The sequence below is a fragment of the Papilio machaon genome, chromosome Z, assembly GCF_912999745.1.
Source record: "Papilio machaon chromosome Z, ilPapMach1.1, whole genome shotgun sequence".
In the NCBI taxonomy this organism is placed as follows: domain Eukaryota; kingdom Metazoa; phylum Arthropoda; class Insecta; order Lepidoptera; family Papilionidae; genus Papilio; species Papilio machaon.
In genome coordinates this window covers 4,769,250-4,787,497 of record NC_060016.1, presented here as the reverse complement: position 1 = coordinate 4,787,497, position 18,248 = coordinate 4,769,250, and the positions used below count along the sequence as shown (strand labels likewise).

Sequence of the window (18,248 nt, the reverse complement as noted above, 5' to 3'; positions counted from 1 at the left end):
CTATCAATATATAAAATTCTTCAACCTCATAGTCTCAACATTTCTTCCAGGAACATATTTTAATACTTGTATTTTTTTAGCGCAATATTCGGTTCATACAGCTATGATCCTCTAACCGACCAATTTGAAAAAGACCAAGGTCATGAATCGCAACAAACAGACGCGACTATAATCACGGAGGAGACGACGACAGTTGAAACTAATACAGAATCAAAAAATGATACTTTATTTAAGCTTAGACATATCGTCCGTCGATATAGTGTTAGGAGTAAATATATTACATAGAAGTAAAATAGGGGAAATTAACAAATAAAAGAGTTGAGGTTTTATTATGTAGTATAATATAAATTGCTGGGAATGTCGATCTTTATATGCGCGAACCAAGCCTCTGTCAGCTAAATACATGGATGATATTCACAAAACATCTCAGATAAACTTAAAGCTATATATTTTTGTTAACTCATTATTCAGGTATAGTAAAAATTAGTCCCGGAGACTAATCCTTTGTTGGGGGTGACTAGGTCATAGTCAACCACGCTGGCCCAGAGTGGGATGGTTGACATCACCATATACCTTTGAATTTCTTCATAGATATGTGCAGGGCAAATGTACATATGTAAATCAAAAATGGAAAACCACATAGGTACATGGCGGGCTGCGAACTCAGGACCTGCAGCAGATTACAAGTCAAGTGCTTAACCCCTGAGCCACTGATGCTCTTGCTTTTTTACTTTGTTTTTGTCTGTGTTGGCTAATATTATTATTATTGAACATACATTTTGAAATTACATAAAAAAATGTACAAAACTTAAATCAACTAACAATGCTAGCAATGTAACATTTGAAATACATACAAAGGTAAATTTTCTTGTTTGAACCCTAATAAGATAAATTACAATAAATTAGTTTTCTTATTGATAATAATTATATATAATGAAATTTTTGTATTTGTTGTTTTTGTTTGTATAAACTCGTCAAAATTCATTAGTTTCATTCGTTTTTATTACATTATATTTGTAATAATCTCAATATTAAAGTTAAAGTTATTTAAGAAACTATTCTACTGCCTTATTTGTGCGTACATTTCGTACAGAATATTAATAATAAAACGTCCATCTGATAAAAAGGCGACCTTTTTTTGTCGAAGGTTATGTGTTTGCATGGATATAGGGTGTATGACTTGCTATTGCATGCACATCCATTTGATTGAAACAATAAAAAAAAATATAAATATAAAGTATTGTTTTAGAAGACTGGGTATGCACAAAAGCCCTTCTCTCTGGTAAAACAGAAATAAAGGCATTTGGGAGATATGCACAAATGAGATGACATAATCTAAGCCTTGTAGCTTTTTTACAGCAAAAAGAGTACAGCGAAGACAATGTACAAAAACAAGTATTCAAAATTACACTCATTTCATGTCAATGTGCATAAGGTTAATGTAAATATTATAACAAAACATTAAATAAAAAAATACACAGAAATATGTGTGTATATACAAACATGGGCTTATATACATCTAAGCTAAAGAATAATAAAGATTGGTATGATTGACTGAATGACTACAATCAAACTTGTGAAAATCTTAACAAAGAAATTACATAACATTCTTTCCATTTTTATGATATAAGTGAAATGCATTATGTATTTATGTATTATGAACATATTGCAACAAATTATTTTAATTGTAAACAATTGGTACTTATGTGACATTATTAATTAAATTACTGATTATATGTCCTACACCAAATGCCACAGATAGAAAACCGATCAAAAGAATAACTCTGAAATACCTGAAAAGAAAAAGAAAACACATTATAATTTTACTTATACTGTTGTATAAATAATTACACCTAAAAATACAGATTTCTATTTAATATAATTTTAAATACTTCTAATTTTACTTACCAAGTGAATTTAGATCGTTGCAGCACTTTAATTATAGATTCAGTTTGTTTCACTGTATTTTCAATACTACCAGAGTTATCAATAACAAAATGAGATCGTGCCACTTTCTGTTCAAGTGGCATCTGACAACTTATCCTCTTTCTTGCAACCACCTGAGAGAAATCATTACGTTTGCATAATCTTTCAAGCTGTTGATGATCTTCACTGTAATATACAAATAATATATAAAGAACAAACCAATGAATTTGTATTACATTATTGAAGTCAAAGTGTAAAATGTAAAAATACTTACCATACTACTGTGATTATTTTATGCATAAATGCTAACATCTTTCCAGTTTCAAACAGCAAAGGAACTTCCATTACAATGTATTTATGACCAGAGAAAAAATACATCATTGCCATACTCATCATAGCTTTCTGTATTCTAGGATGTGTTATTGCATTTAGTTTCCTCCTCTTCTCTATATCGTCAAATATTATCTCCCCCAATTTCAGTCTGTTTACTTTTCCGTCGGGATATAAAACCTCATCGCCGAAATAATTTCTTAATTCTTTCCATGCTTTTGTTCCCGGTTCTAACACTTAAATAACAATGTAAGGTTAAATAATACATCAAACTAATACTTTGAAAAAATGTATTGAAATTTGGTGGTGAAGTGGAGCTTATGATTGTGTATGTAAGTATAATAACATAATCAACGTAAATTATAGAAATGTTAAGGTACCTTTTCTAGCTACTTCATCGGCGTCTATTACTGCTACATGGTTATCACGAAATATTGATAGCACTGTACTCTTCCCTGTCGCCAATCCTCCGGTGAGCCCGACAATAAACATACTCGAAGTTATAAATGTATTGCTGTTATTAAAAAGTGTACTTATAACACAAATTTATCAAAATAATGTAATTTCGAGTATATTTTACCTTTATTATGATTAGACCATTGACAAACAGTGACAGTGAAATGACAAATGACAATCGATATTTGACATTTACAGATTACAGATGTCAGTTCTTTTGGTTTATGGATATAAAAAAAGTTGATTTATAAAGTTATATGTTATGGTTTATAAAATAAAGTTGGTTTATAATGTTAAGCCTTAGACAGTTGATGTAGTAATTATATAATCTAGGTTTCTCAAAACACAATTTCACAAACCACAGTTTATATTTTGGACAATAGTAATAGTTTTACATTACGCCCGTTCCTCCTCTGTTGTTGCGGACGACGCAATCAAACGATTTCCCGCGCTAACTTTTCTGCGTACCATCACCTTCGTCAGTACTTCACCCTAACCGAGCTGCGGCTGTTGACTTCAAAATTGCCGAAGAAGTTTTTTTAAAATTATTAACAAAAAAAATTTAATAAAAAATTCTCTATTGAACAAAAAATATACAGACATGATAACTATTATTTTTTATATAGCATAAAACACCTTTTTTATTTCATTAGCATTAGATTTAAGATTAAAAACATTCTCGTATGCAAATATACGAAACATTTATGATATATTTTTCTGTGTCTGTGTGAATCTAGAGGGATTGTCGTACTTCCTTAGTATTTTGAAGTAGTTTGTAATTATTTTTTCGGTTCTTTAAGGGGCGATACTGTGGATTTATAAATGTAGGTTGGTAGTGTCTCTTCACAAGTTCGAAGTTCTTTAGCATGTGTCCTTAAAATATGTTTAGAATAAATTGATTAGAATAATTCAAAACAAAGAATTAAATTCTCTTCATTCCACAGTAACGGTTGGGATTTTAAGCCGCTGTGCTTTTTCGAATGATACGTCTCCAGAGGTATTGCATGATCAATATAACTACTTGAACTACGATTACTGCAAGAGAGTAGCGTTTCTTCATACCAGAGAAGTCAGTAATGTATCTTCAGAATCTTAATGTTCTCTAAGTTCAAACTGTCAACGGTCTATTAGCTGTACTTAGGTGTAATTATTTTCTTTTTATATCAAGGCACGTAATTTGTTTGAGATTCGAGTTTAGATTCTAAAATTAGTGATTAATTTAAAACACATTTTAATATCGAATCATTGATACTAATAAGTCAACTTTCAACAAGATAATATTTCAATTTACGATTGATATTTATTAAAAAAAAGTTAACCGAATTGCTTTTTAATGTTAAGTGTACCTATGTTTAAATACGGAATAAACTATGTTTTTGTTAGAATACAAATATGTTTTCTTTGGAAAAATGGTCCTTGAAATTAGAAATTTTATCGATTTTCATAGTTGTTCGTTGAATGGTTGGGAAAATCCGTGGGCGGAGAAATGGCATGTAGGCGGGGTCACCCCATCGCGAGGGCCCGCTACCTAACAACCCTCTTCCTCATTACACGTTAGAGTGTGGTTGGGAAAGGCTCATTATCTTGTAAATTCGTGCAATAATATGTAAACAAGTGCAGCATTTGCGAAGAGCTGTCAGAATGTTCAACATGGATAGCATCAACGTAGGGTTATGCCCAGGACTAGACACAGGCGTGCCTGTGCCATTAGGAGGATCTCCCGCATCAGGAAATAGTTCTGACATTTTCCTTTATGATGACTCTTCTATGTCCGATGGCAGCCTCTACGCAAGTGATCAGGAAAATCTGTCTACGCCACGGAAAAGGTCGGTGCATTTTATTGCAACAGCGAATAACTGTGGTTTTGCATGTTTTTACATTTATATTAATGTTTGGCGAATATATATCCTTGATACCTTTGTATTTTCTTTCATCTTCTTTTTATTTCAATGTAAATTAAAAAAATTACACAACATTTTTTGAAGTGATTAAATAAAGTGCAATAACTTTTGGACTTATTGATATTTTCAATTTTCGTAACAGCCAGTACCAAATATTATTAGTAAGGTAGTTGTAATCCAGAAGTACTAATTCTTTTATTTTTTAAGTATATAATTGCAAAAAAATCTTAAGAAGCACCGTCTATAAAGAAATTTGACTATTAAAAAAATGCGTTTCACCTATGCTCGCAATATATAGGTAAATATATCTGCAAGGATTTGAAGAATTAGAAATTCCTTTCCTTCACATAAGAAACAGATGGAGCAGATAAAGGAATATCTCTTTCAAAAGGCGAAACGTGTATAAATTCTCAATCTGGCACTAACATTATAATTTTATTTCGCATTGTTCTCTTTATATGACCATGAAGTGACCTTTAAGGCCTTTTAATTTTTCCATGCTTAAAGTGAAAAAAATAACAATGTCGTATGAATATTAATGTTGTACTTACCTAAGATTGTATGATTGCGAAACATTATATACTTGAAAATCCGAAGACACTTATGATTTTTTTGTTTTACCAGTACATACCTACAGGTTACTTTGAGGATTGTATCGCGATTACTCTCAAAATACAGATATTAAAGTACGGATAAAAATAAAGGCCACTTGAAATTTTGATGTCGACTTATATATAATGTATAATATACCTATTAAAGAACCATTTAAGGAAAAAAACAAATAGATTGTAACACTACAAAAAAATAATTTGACGATTAAGGGATCTATCACTAAAGGGCCTATATTCCGAGAACCATATATATATGACAGTAACGAGAGAAATGCTTGTAGGTCGGACTGCCGACGCCTCCACAAGCGTCGGTCACGTTGTCCTCAGCAGCAGATGCAGCAGCGGCAGGCGGCCAATCTCCGCGAACGTAGACGCATGCAATCCATAAACGACGCCTTCGAGGGGTTGCGAGCTCACATTCCCACTCTACCCTACGAGAAACGCCTCTCCAAAGTTGACACTCTGAAGCTCGCTATTGGTTACATTAGTTTCTTGGGTGAACTGGTAAGCCTTTAATTAACAAGATTTTTTTTCTTCCATTTTGACCTGTTGTCTAATTAAACCTCTTTCTATTTTGTACCCAAAATGTATACAAACTCTCAACATTATCTGAAAGTTAGATCATTGAGAATTGAGAGTTAGGAACATTGGCTTATTGATATCTAATATCTATTAATTGGCGTCACTTAATAGTACTCAATTTATAAAAGTTTAAAGAAAAATGTTCTTATATTTAAAAGTTGTCGACATATGTTCATAAAAACCTATGTCTCATTTTTAATAGGTACGAACAGATCGCAGTATTTCAGACACCATGCTGTCTGGGGTCGGCAACGTTCAAAATAAAGAAGAACAGAAAAAGGTGATCATCAGAGGTAAGCTTATCATAACTTATATCAAGTTCCGAATCAAAACCTAAACTTTGTAAACAAAAAACTTCGCCTTTTACTCACAATTTTATTTATTTTACAAAAATTGATCCAGGTGACAACAAATTTTAAAATATCAAAATATGTATAAATTGTATAAGGTTATTTTTGTGGCAAGTGTCATTAGTTTACAATGTTTAAATTCTAAAAGAAATCGTACCGCTTAAACGTATTAAATGATAAAAACTTAATTTCTGCCTACCCCACCAAGTTTTGGGTTTGTTTATATGTTCTCAATGCGGTAGCATCAGTTCATAGTTTATGCATCGGGGGTCGCTTCGCCGGGTCAAATGGTACCAGGGCGCGACCCCCACCGCCCCTAAATTGTTTGTGCACCTTTTGATGATCGATATTGTCACTATGTTACCCAAATTGCAAAAACATTATACAAAAAAAATGAACCATCTTGTATAGAAATAAAATTATAAACTCTTTTCTAAATCTGTTATGCACCTATCGTTTTTAGTGCTTTTAAATTCTTTATTTATTTATTTATTTTTAATATAAAAAGAACAAACTTAGCCTAACAATACATGTTTCTACTTCTCTAGTAACTTATATTAGGTAGGTATGATGTGGACAAATTTGTTACATAGCCAATTGTTCAGCTGCCTTCCGTACTAGTATGAATACAAGTGTGCATGCAACTAAGAAATGCAGGATAATTCCTGAGAATCGCGATGTTAAAAAACTCATCAGTTTGAAATAATGTTATATATAAAAATAAAAATCGAAATGTAAATATTAAGAGTAAATTTATATTGGAAAATTATAATAAAAATAGTATTTTTTCCTGTTATCACCATTTAATTTGGACAAATCGTCCCGCCCTATGATAAAATGTTAACGTACGGATATCTGCGATCGATTGGTCCAGGTGTTGTGCCTGCGCCATTCCCACGGCGCGTCGCGTGATGACGCACCTCGTCCCGTGGGATCCGCACTAATCGACACAATCGTCTCATTAAATTTCAATAACAACCCTCTCTTAATTATTAAAAAAATTAAATTCATGAAAAATATCTTCCATGTTTCGAATCCAAAAAAGACGAATTGTGTTGAATAATTATTGAAGCTGCAAATTATACCCACGTCAATTTATCTCGAAAAAGCATCCGTTATTTCAAGCATATCGAGTATTCGACATAGACGGTACATAGAAAAGTCTCTTTTCCTATAAGAACGACAACACAACTCACGCTCATACCCTTAATCCTCAATCCACCCAGACAGATAGACAGGTTTATGACATCCATTTGACACAGACCTGGCACAACTCTCTCGCATCTTACAAGAGAGTTAAAAAGAAATAATTGTTACCTAATAAGCTGTTTTCACTTTAAGCACATTCACGTAAAACGTTACATAACACTTTCAATAATCCAGAGAGGTAGGTAGAGATAACGGATTTCAGTTTGGGGTGACAATGACGCTTCTTTTACATCTGCTGACAATTATGTTATCTTCTTTTAATCATGTTTATACCTTTTATATTATACTGTAAGCACGAATACCTATACGATATAAATCATCCTTTGGGAATTATAACTCAAACTATTCAATTATTAAAATATATTACCCATACGATTGCGTAAATTTATTCAATATGGGGCGCGAATTTTTCGTTAAGTGAATGCATTAACAGAGTGTATTTGTTAAGCTTTACGTTTGCGAATCACGCTGTAGCAAATTAAGTGCTCACCCTTTGTAAACAGAAGGGAGTGCATTCAAAAACTATTAAGTTCTTCACACTCCGTTATGTGACGATGAATTTTTTTATTTTTTGAAACTATTTTTTTATATACTTGTTAGGAATGTTTTAAATTCAGTCCACAATTTGATATCTGTTTTATTGTTTGCCTAGAACGATTACAAACTGGCAATATTTACAATCGGTTGATACGCTAACAAATTTCTTAATAAGACTACTTCCGGAACCATCAATACAAAGAAGACTAAAAAATTAAAATTACTAAAAAATATGTATCTTTAATTAATATCCTTACAATAGTTACGATAAAAAAGACAAAAAACACTTCTCCTATTGAGTACCGCATAATCTCTTTTTCAATTAATACAAACACCTTATCAAAACATAATATAGGATTTACATAAAGATTATCGCGCACGTGTACCATTGGACCCCACTTCTATTGACTCTGCCGTCGAACTCAACTCAATGCCCCACTCCTAAAATACGCAAGCCAGAACCGAATAAAAATACAGTTGTCAACTCTTTATTTACTGGCCACTAATACATACCATTCATACGAGCAATGAAAAATATCTATATGACAGTTCATTGACAACTATTTGACTGTAACTTATTTTTGGGTATTTTGAATCTTAACGATTTTTTGCCAAAATGCCGATTAAAATATTACTTGCTCGACAAATATTTGATTCAACAGGAATTCCTACTGTAGAGGTAGATATGGTTACCGAACTCGGTCTCTTCAGAGTTGGTGTACCAAATACTGATGTGAAAAAGATAGCTGAAGCGGTACAGTTACGTGATAATAACCCCGCTGAATATTTGGGAATGGGTGTTAGTAATGCTGTTAAAAATATTAATACAATAATCGCACCGGAACTTATAAAGCAAAACTATGAAGTCACAATGCAAAAAGAAATAGACCAATTCATGCTGGCTCTTGATGGTACCGAAACTAGATCTAGACTCGGAGCTAACGCTATTATGTGTGTATCAATGGTTGTTGCCAAAGCTGGAGCGGCGAAAAAAGGAATGCCTCTATATAGACATATTTCCGACATGGCCGAAGTGACTTCCATAATAATGCCAGTTCCACATTTCACGATACTGACTGGCGGGGTACTGTCCTCAAATGAATTGCCTTTTCAAGAATATTCGATCATGCCCACAGGAGCTTCTTCATTCTCTGAAGCGTTGCGTCTGGGTACTGAAATTTATCAATACGTCAAGAAAACTATAATTTCGAAATTTAAAATGGAAGCATCATACGTTAGTGATAACGGCGGCTTTTCTATTCCATTGCGAAGTAACAGGGATGCTTTAATTTTTCTAACGGATGCTATTAAACAGTGCGGCTATGCTGGCAAAGTAGAAATTGCATTAAATGCTTCCGCTACGGATCTATTTAAAGATGGATCATATGACTTGGAGTTTAAAAATCCCAATACCAACCCTCAGGATTACATGTCCTCCGATAAGCTTGCTGAGTTGTATCTTGAATCTATGAAAGAGTTTCCAATATGTTCATTCGAAGATGCTTTTGATTACGATGATTGGGCCGCTTGGTCCACACTGACTTCTCGCACTCAAGCTCAATTATTTGGAAATGATTTGACTCAGACTAATCTTAGAAGAGTGGGATTAGCTGTAGAAAAACGGGCTGGTAATACTTTAGGTATCCGAATCAACCAATCAGCAACACTCACGGAATTAATAGAGGTATTTAAGTTGATAAAAACGAGTGGATTTGGTGCCGTAGTATGCGATAGATGGGGTGATACGGATGATCTATTCCTCGCTGATTTGGTGGTTGGGCTATCTGCTGGCCAGGTAAAATGTGGGGCTCCTGCTCGATCTGAACGTATGGGAAAATACAACCAGATTTTAAGGATTGAGGAGGAACTAGGCGCGTTAGCAAAATACGCTGGTAAAAATTACCGCGGTTCATTTTAATTTTGTATATTTTTATATTTAGATATGCATGATTTGTGGTATGACAAGCGGTGTAATTACCGGATATGTTCAATATGTCCATTGTGATATAGTCCTAAACTGTTATTAATGCACTTGTATAAATGTTCGTCATACTATAGGGGTGTGCTATTTAAAAATATCGACGTTTTCTCAATAAATAAAAAAGAAAATTACGCTTAACCATGACTTTTTTACTTTGTATGTAAAAGGTAAAGTCTATAGTACGATTACTTTAGTTTATAATTTCTTAACATTTCGGAAGCGAATGTTTGAAAAATCAGAAATAAAAATATACTGATTATCACATAGCACAAATTTATAACATAATATCAGGAATTGTTTCGAGCCACATATTTTGAACAGTGTGACTGTAATGTTTTATAAGTTACCTTGAAATGAAAGTTAACTGCATCATAAATTGAAAGTTAACTGCTACAAGCGAAATTTAAAAAATCCATCGTAATATAAATGTTTGGCAGCCCTAGAAAAATAATAGTAAGGGGACATAAGGGACCGCACGTGCGCGCGTCCCCCGCTTTTCCCCAACACAACACCCCGATATTGTACCACATCGCGAAATGTTTAGTTTGAAGAGCCCCCACAAAGAATTGTTTAAGCTCTCTTCAGCATAATTGCAGATAAATAAGAATTGTGTTTGTGCTCAGCGAGGGCCATACGCCTGCTATTGTGCGAATCTAATTGATAGTTCACCGATCACGGATTACCCATTTAATTTTACTACAATTATCATGAAATAATACCAATGCCATGGAGTTCAGACTAATTTACTATGTTTTTTTTTTTGTAAAAGCAGTGGAAGTTCAATGGCATAAATGGATGTAGTTAGTTTTGTACTTGGACACTGAAGAGATAACTCAAAAAACTACACTAAACAAAAAAAGAAATGAGCACTACTAAATAATTTAAATACAAGTGATTAATGTGTATTATATACAATTAAGCTATACACTCTTTTAAGGTAGCGTCAGCAATCATGGTATAGGGGACAATATGACATTATTGTAAAATTATTTAAAATTCACTGCGACGAATAATTAAACTCAAGTGAGACAAAAAAATAACCTGCCATATGTACAATATATATATAATACTATATATTAGTATTATATCGAAACAAAGTGAAGATGGAAAGGTCACGACGAATTTGCAGAATCAAAAAGAAGATCTAGCAGAATAATAACAGTCAAATAATGCGTAATACAAAGTATATTTCACTAACCTGCAAGTAAACATATATAGATTGTAGATAATTTAATATGTAGATAAGATAGGAATACAAATTAAAAATCTGCAATGTAATCTACTTTCAAACTTATAGGTTACATGTGACTATTTATTTATATTGTCCTTGGAAATCTGTCCAAAGTCAATTTAAAAATGGATCTTGATAAAACTAATTGGATTTGATTATTTACAGGCAGCAATTTCCAAGCACATTCATTGTCTTGGTCTCGTCGTGGAGAAAAGCCGACGGCTGGAACACTGCACGCTAAAATTTGGGTGCCCGAAGATCCTAAAATGTTCTGCACCTCAAACAACATTGTTGATAAGAAAGAATAAATTTAAAAAATTAGTTATAACAAATTTTAAAATCTGAATCTACGTGTTTCAGAACTTTGTTAAATTGTTAAAGTTATCGTGTAACAAGCTTAATTACGCCTCTATAATATTACTTGTGTATATAACTAGTTTTTTATGTTAAATTAAATTATGTTAATGACAGCGCCACATAGGTAATTAAATTATATTTAAGTTATAACTATAATTGTATAGTTTTGCTTCTTTTGCCTTGATTTAAAACATACTTAACCTAATGACTTTCATTTAACTATATTATCGAAAATAGGATTACCAAAAACATAACGAGTGCTTGATAGACCATCCTTCCTATGATTTACCTACTTATTCTTATAGCTTACTTCAATCGCTTCATAGAACGTTGGCTCTAAGGAAAAACAGAAGAAACTCGGATAACTCTTTCTGTTACATTTACAAGTTATATTATGAAACTAAAATAATGAATAGAATGGAGATAAAAAAGTTGCTATATCATACGTAGGCATATTAAAAGTTGGATTTCGATCAAATAAGTAGCTAGTTTGTTTATAATACAAAAACACCACAAAATTTACCGGCGTCGCTATTTCCTATCTATTAGAATGATGGTCTTTTAAATAATTTTGGCTTAACTTAACATGTTAGAGAAAGGTACTGGTTTCTACTATCGAAAAAAAACTGTACGTAAAACTAATTGTTCTTCCTCATTCCTTGTGGAAAAAAAGAGACAACCATTTTCAATACAGCTTTTCAAGCTGTGGAAAACCATGGTAACTACGCAGACATAGACTGGCGTGTTTGCGCCGAGAGGCGGGGATGTGAACCAACATCTGTGGCCAATCCAACAATGCTGGATATTGATCGATCAACACCCCGAACTTTGTCTGAGATATCAGATTTTTTAGATTCATGAAATATTTCAGTAGAGACGTCATTATATTTTGTACACTGAAAAAAATATGATTACAATGCAATTAAGTCATCGAAAAACAGAAACATCAGGTATTAGTATTTGAAATAAAGCAGTGGGTAGATAAATATAACTTCTTTGTACACGAAATCCGTATTCGTTTATAAAAAGATTACACGAGAAAAACCATGCTACTTGATTACAAGGTTGCAAGAGAATCTCTCATGTTCCAAGATGGTGAAATCTCTTTAAACGTAGAACACGACTAGCAAACTCCACTGTACCTAATTACCACAATCGTTGGACTAAGCGGAGAAGCGTAAAATTTTTAAAACCAAAATGTAATAAAACCTTTGTACGTTTATGGGCCATTTGAGATACTACCTATTGGTTTCTGAGACCAAAATATCTGCATAAAACATATGGTTATTCCTGTAATTATGGGGATTTTGATCTCAGGAACCCACGGCAAGTCTGCTATCGAAGTCATTTGCAAAAACTACTATTGGTATCAAATATTACAATGATAACCCTCTGCTATGTTCTGCAATTAATTTACGACTGCTACCTGGTCAACCAGTAATTCACAAAGTGGTCAAGATGAGCCTTCTGGGCTCCACGGAAGTCCTATCGGTTGTGTACTAAAAAGTAATGTATGGGGAATAAAGGTAAGAGGTTCAAACCAGTACTGTTTAAAACAGCTTGAAAATCTGCTTTCAACAATAGTTTATTCAAAGACATCGTAGGTTTTTTCATTGATAACAATAATTTACTGAGTCAAGGTGTCGCAGACAACGTTATCTAAATGTTCGTGTTCAATAAACTTCTACGTACTAAGTCTATAACGCGAACAACTAAGCCAACAACAATTTATTGAATACGATATGACTGACCTGTCTGACCTTGCGTTGCAATCAACGTCCCGAACAAAATGAAGACAGATGGTAATTTATTTTATGCTTTAAAACTTTTATAAATAAAAATGCACATAAATTTAATTTTGGGGCAAAAGTTCATATTTGTCAGTTAGGTCAACGTTTGGTATTTTTAGTAGTTCCAAAAGATAACGAAAGATCGTCAGATGACGAGCAAAGGTCATAAAACATCTAATGAAAGGCACGAGTGTGTCGTCTTCGGTTTAATTACCTATAAAGTTATTCATTTATTAGTTTGACAATAAAGAGGAATATCCAGATAATGTCTGTTTAATGCTACTTATGTACCTATATTAAAAGGGTTTTAAAGAAAAAAGTTCAATACTTTTCATTCATATAGCTTTATTTGGCATAACAAAATACACCTACAAATATCATTAATATGTAATCAGTCGAATAATTCACAAAAAATCAGAATCGAAAATCGATTTGAAAGTAATTTAATATTAAATTCAGCTGTGGGAATAGGAAAAAATAATAATAAATCTTACTATTTAAAAACAACAGTGTAGCTTAAAATTATTACTAATACTACTGTAATAGTGAAATACACCTCACTATCACCATATTCTTACAATTAGAGAACATTTAATTGCTGGAAACAATAAATTGTTACAAATACAACGCTCTCTATTACTTGTGCGCAGAAGCTTTACCAATGGCCAAATGTTATGCGATGTTATGTAAACGTTACGCGTTAATTGACTACTAAGCAGATGAGCGCGGGTCGCGGTCAGTGTCAGTAGCAGGGAAAGACATCGGCAATACTTCTGCGCGTATTTACATAAAATCAGAAGCTACCAAAATAAGTTGAATGGTTTAAAATCACTGATGAATAAGCATCGAGGAAAATGTCTACTTTTTGGCGACAAACAACTATTTACTACAAAATGCTTAGTATATGAACTTTTCACGTTGAGAAATTATTAATCTATAAAGTATTTTATCGTATACACATTGGTGCTACATTCTGTGCAAATACACACTTTAGATGACTGTTAGGATTATTATGCTAATAAAAAAAAATATATTTAAAATTTTCCTATATTTTTGCAATTATCGCATTATATTCCTTATGTCTTATATTTTTATTACATGAAATAAAAATAAACATAAAAAATAAACATAAAACACTCTGCAATACTACAAAAATGACTACATTAATTTGCATTTAATTGTACGATGACATAACCTATTTTGATTTAGCAAATTCATTAATCATTAAGAACAAGTATTTAATATCCCTACCAAATATAAAATGTGGTACAACATTGTTAATACTAGTACCAAAAAAAAAATTAATGAAGAAAGTATGTAATATGTTTTTAACATTATAAAAAAATATAACAAATAATACAGATTTTCAGTAGGACATAATTTTATTTTTTCAAGTTCATAAATATTGTATTATCACATTATGTATATTAAACAGTGCAAAATAACTCATATACATTTTTATAGATAATTTGTATATATATATTTTTAATATTTGGTACTTTATAAACATGACTTTATTCATTTTTAGTCACTTTTCTTACATTAAAATATTTTAGAGACCATAAGAGTAGGGGTTTATAAGCAAAACCCCATGGCAAGAATATAACAAAACCAGAAAAATAAAGGCTGGAATATATAGACCACCATTTTGATATTATTTTTACATCAAATGGAACCAAGCTCCAACCCATAAACACAATCGTATATGTTTTCAGAATAACATATAAAATGTATCTGGCAAATTTATTCTGCCACATTTCATGATAAATTGCAGTTTTGCTTATTATACTTTCAAATTCTTTTTCCATGTAAATAATAATGAATTCATTGAAAAAGGTAACATAGTAACCTGATCTAGTGCCATGCCACAGAGCTAGGAAGAATAGAGTGAACAGTTGACTCAGATTACGGTTACCTAAGAACTTTAGGCGTTTGTATATGTACTCGGCAGCAAAATGATTTGTATTACAGTTGAAGCTATCAATATAATGTTGGAATTTCGTTGCACCCTCAAAGCACAGCAATTTGATGTTGCTGCAGCCGTCCCAATTAGATAACTTACCTGGTGTTTCATCTGCACGATTGTATGAAATACCAATTCTGATGCAGGATGCTGTCAAAATATTTTACAAAATGTTAGAAAAAAGATCCTTTCTAATTTTAATTTTTTTATAAATATAAATATAACTAATACCTGTATACATATATATATGTATACAACATTGTGTAAACATCTTTGACGATTTGTTTCTATTACATTGTGTAACAAATTCAATCATTCAATTCTTGTATACTTATCCAAAAAAGAACATATATACTTCATTTGCTTAAGCAATACTTGACTTTACTTATTCATAAAAAGACCATTTGCTGTGAAATATTAATACTAGACAGAATATTTTGATGAAAACTTTATTAAATGATTAGAAATCTTTACCCACATTGTTTATGACATTTGTCATAAAAAAAACCTGGCCATATTCTTCATCCTTCCCTACAGGAACTACTACTATTATCATAGTATACTACTCTTCCATATTCTATTAGCTGTAATATCTGAATTAAACTTGTGTGGTGGTAAATTTGTCTTCAAAATTTCATTTTCAATCTACATGTAACCATTATATGTATATTACAGGTTATAAGGTCAATTGGTCATTTAGACGAACAAAGACAAGATACACAATGTTGTAATTCCCTCAATCCATATGTATTTATAGTAAAATATGGCATTGTATTCAAATTTATTTGGGAAATAACATATTTGTACAGGTTATTTGTTAAATACTGTACAATTGTAATTACCTTCAGTTAGCAGCCAACAGGAGATGTATTTGTAGAGTGCAAAGTGAGCCCACAAACCACAATAAAAGTGTCTGTAAAATATTGACGTCTCCCAAAACTCATCGGATAACATGTATTTCACATTAAAAACGGACCCTGAAAGAACAAAATCAAAATATGTGCATTTATTTTTTTTAATATGATTTTACCATGTTTTCAAAACATGTTCTCATCCTTTTCATTGTCTTAAAAAATAGAAGAACCATATACATTCAAACACTTATTATCATGTAATGAGTAATTCAAACTCAATAAGATTCAAGGCTTCTTTTTTATGTTGAAGATGTTAGTTCCAAAATTTTTTGTTATAAATATGCAAAAGCTAATTAATAATTTTGTGTAATTTGTGGGAATCATTAACTACAAAAACTTACCTCCAACTTGAAATGCCGCTAAGTATGCTATGCCCTGTATTAGCCTCTTCATAGCTTTGGTCTCATAAATATGTTTTGTATTCACAATTTCCTTATCGAATGGGAATCTTTCAGACAAAAAGTCGGAATATCGTTTAAAAGAGAATATAGGTCCAACAAGAAAACAAGCAGGGAAGTACACAAACCCAATCAGTTCCAATAATGAAGGATTTACACGGAGTGCTGTTTTTTTACTATTTTCTGATAATTCTGCACCTTTCAAAAGTTTTTGTCCATCCCATAGATCAAATGACAAGGCAATGAGCTTCAAAGTTAACACACAGTGAGGCATTGTCCATGTAATATCATAGTTTTCCGATTCTGTCATTATGTAACCAACAATAAGATATGTCATGTTGAAAACAAATGTTATAATCACATTCAATTTGCCAGGTCCAAACATATATGTAGTAAAGTATATCATGAGTGCTGGTATAGTGTTGTGTATTATAGCTTTTCCAAAGTTGTACAATGCTATGTCTGCACCAGTAATAACAAAGTAAAGGTTCCTGTATTCAGGGTATTTTCGTACATATTTATGGTAAATAATACCCAAAGGATAACCCAATAAAATCGATATCAATAGTCTCAAAGCTGGCTCAGTTGTGTTTAATATATTGGCAAGAAATGGGACAGGGCTGAGCCCTACCCAGCTTAACACAGAGAGAAATAGTCCAAACATATTGTTCCTGAAAAAAAAATAACAGTACATAAAAGATGATTGATGCAGTTGTATATTTTAAAAGATCCAGTTTTAGATAACATATTTTATCGAAATCCATGTCATTAAATCATATCATTTTTTATTGGAATATGTTAATATTTATTATTAAGTTACACAATGAACACACAATGTATAGGTACACTCGTAACTTTATTAAGAACAACAATACAATTGGTGCACAAAGAATTATGAATCGACAATTTAACGAACTTTACATAACAACGTGGCATCGGTTATCTTTTCATCAGCAAGAAAAGCTGATAAAAAATATTTCTAAAATTAACTTCATGAAATGGATTCTAAGATACCTATTTAAAATTACTATTTAACAAGTACCTAAACTATATTTATTTAATAAACTTTACTTCTAATGGCTTTAATAATTTAGAGCATTAATTGTATTGTAAGCAATACTTACCTTTAATATCAATAATTATATGGTTCAAATAATCTACAGTTGTTAATTCTCTAGCATTGTTGCTTCCTATAGTGATAACAAAGAAATATGTAAAATATGATACCGTCGAGTACGAAGCAATAGCAATCAATGGCCGTGGCCGATTCCCGATTCTTGCCAGATTCGAATCGATTTTATCTTCAGTGTTGCTTATAATAAAAAGAAAATAATGTGCAAAGAGTATTTAACTACTTCCTAGTTCATAGATAATGTGTGAGATTTTTTCTTTCTATTAATGTAAGTTTTATATCCTACCAGTAAAGTTGGAATTCTCGCCCTGTGGCAGAAAATGAAAACCTATGGAACGATTTTTTATTTTTATATATATCGAATTAAAAAATATATATATAATGTTGATATTGCAACATTTTACATATACATCGATAGACAATTTAGGCCTATCAAAGTATAATAACGATAAATCATTCCGATTGGTGGTTATTTATATAATTTTTTTCCACATTTATGTATGTTTTAATATTTCCATTTCATTTTAAAATACTATTTAACAACAGAGGGAACTTATCTATATATCTTATCTATATGTAT

The 18,248-nt window shown here is 31.8% G+C and overlaps 3 protein-coding genes across 3 annotated transcripts; 1 reads left to right on the top strand and 2 right to left on the bottom strand.

The window, feature by feature from the left end:
• Positions 1–1,702: 1,702 nt before the first annotated feature.
• Positions 1,703–2,876, bottom strand: LOC106716974 (dephospho-CoA kinase domain-containing protein). The gene is made up of 5 exons (XM_045686232.1): positions 2,837–2,876; positions 2,637–2,770; positions 2,201–2,492; positions 1,909–2,112; positions 1,703–1,793 (listed from the first exon to the last, which is right to left on the bottom strand). Exons 2-5 carry the CDS (start codon positions 2,746–2,748, stop codon positions 1,703–1,705), a joined length of 699 nt encoding a protein of 232 aa, XP_045542188.1. The 5' UTR covers positions 2,749–2,770; positions 2,837–2,876.
• Positions 2,877–4,446: 1,570 nt separating this feature from the next.
• LOC106716973 (pancreas transcription factor 1 subunit alpha) lies at positions 4,447–11,580 on the top strand. Its single transcript, XM_045686183.1, has 4 exons — positions 4,447–4,538; positions 5,506–5,728; positions 6,009–6,099; positions 11,280–11,580. Exons 1-4 carry the CDS (start codon positions 4,480–4,482, stop codon positions 11,420–11,422), a joined length of 516 nt encoding a protein of 171 aa, XP_045542139.1. The 5' UTR covers positions 4,447–4,479; the 3' UTR covers positions 11,423–11,580.
• A 3,179-nt stretch (positions 11,581–14,759) lies between these two features.
• LOC106717096 (lysophospholipid acyltransferase 5) lies at positions 14,760–17,790 on the bottom strand. The gene is made up of 4 exons (XM_014510810.2): positions 17,661–17,790; positions 16,480–17,207; positions 16,067–16,201; positions 14,760–15,374 (listed from the first exon to the last, which is right to left on the bottom strand). Exons 2-4 carry the CDS (start codon positions 17,198–17,200, stop codon positions 14,776–14,778), a joined length of 1,455 nt encoding a protein of 484 aa, XP_014366296.2. The 5' UTR covers positions 17,201–17,207; positions 17,661–17,790; the 3' UTR covers positions 14,760–14,775.
• Positions 17,791–18,248: the final 458 nt, after the last annotated feature.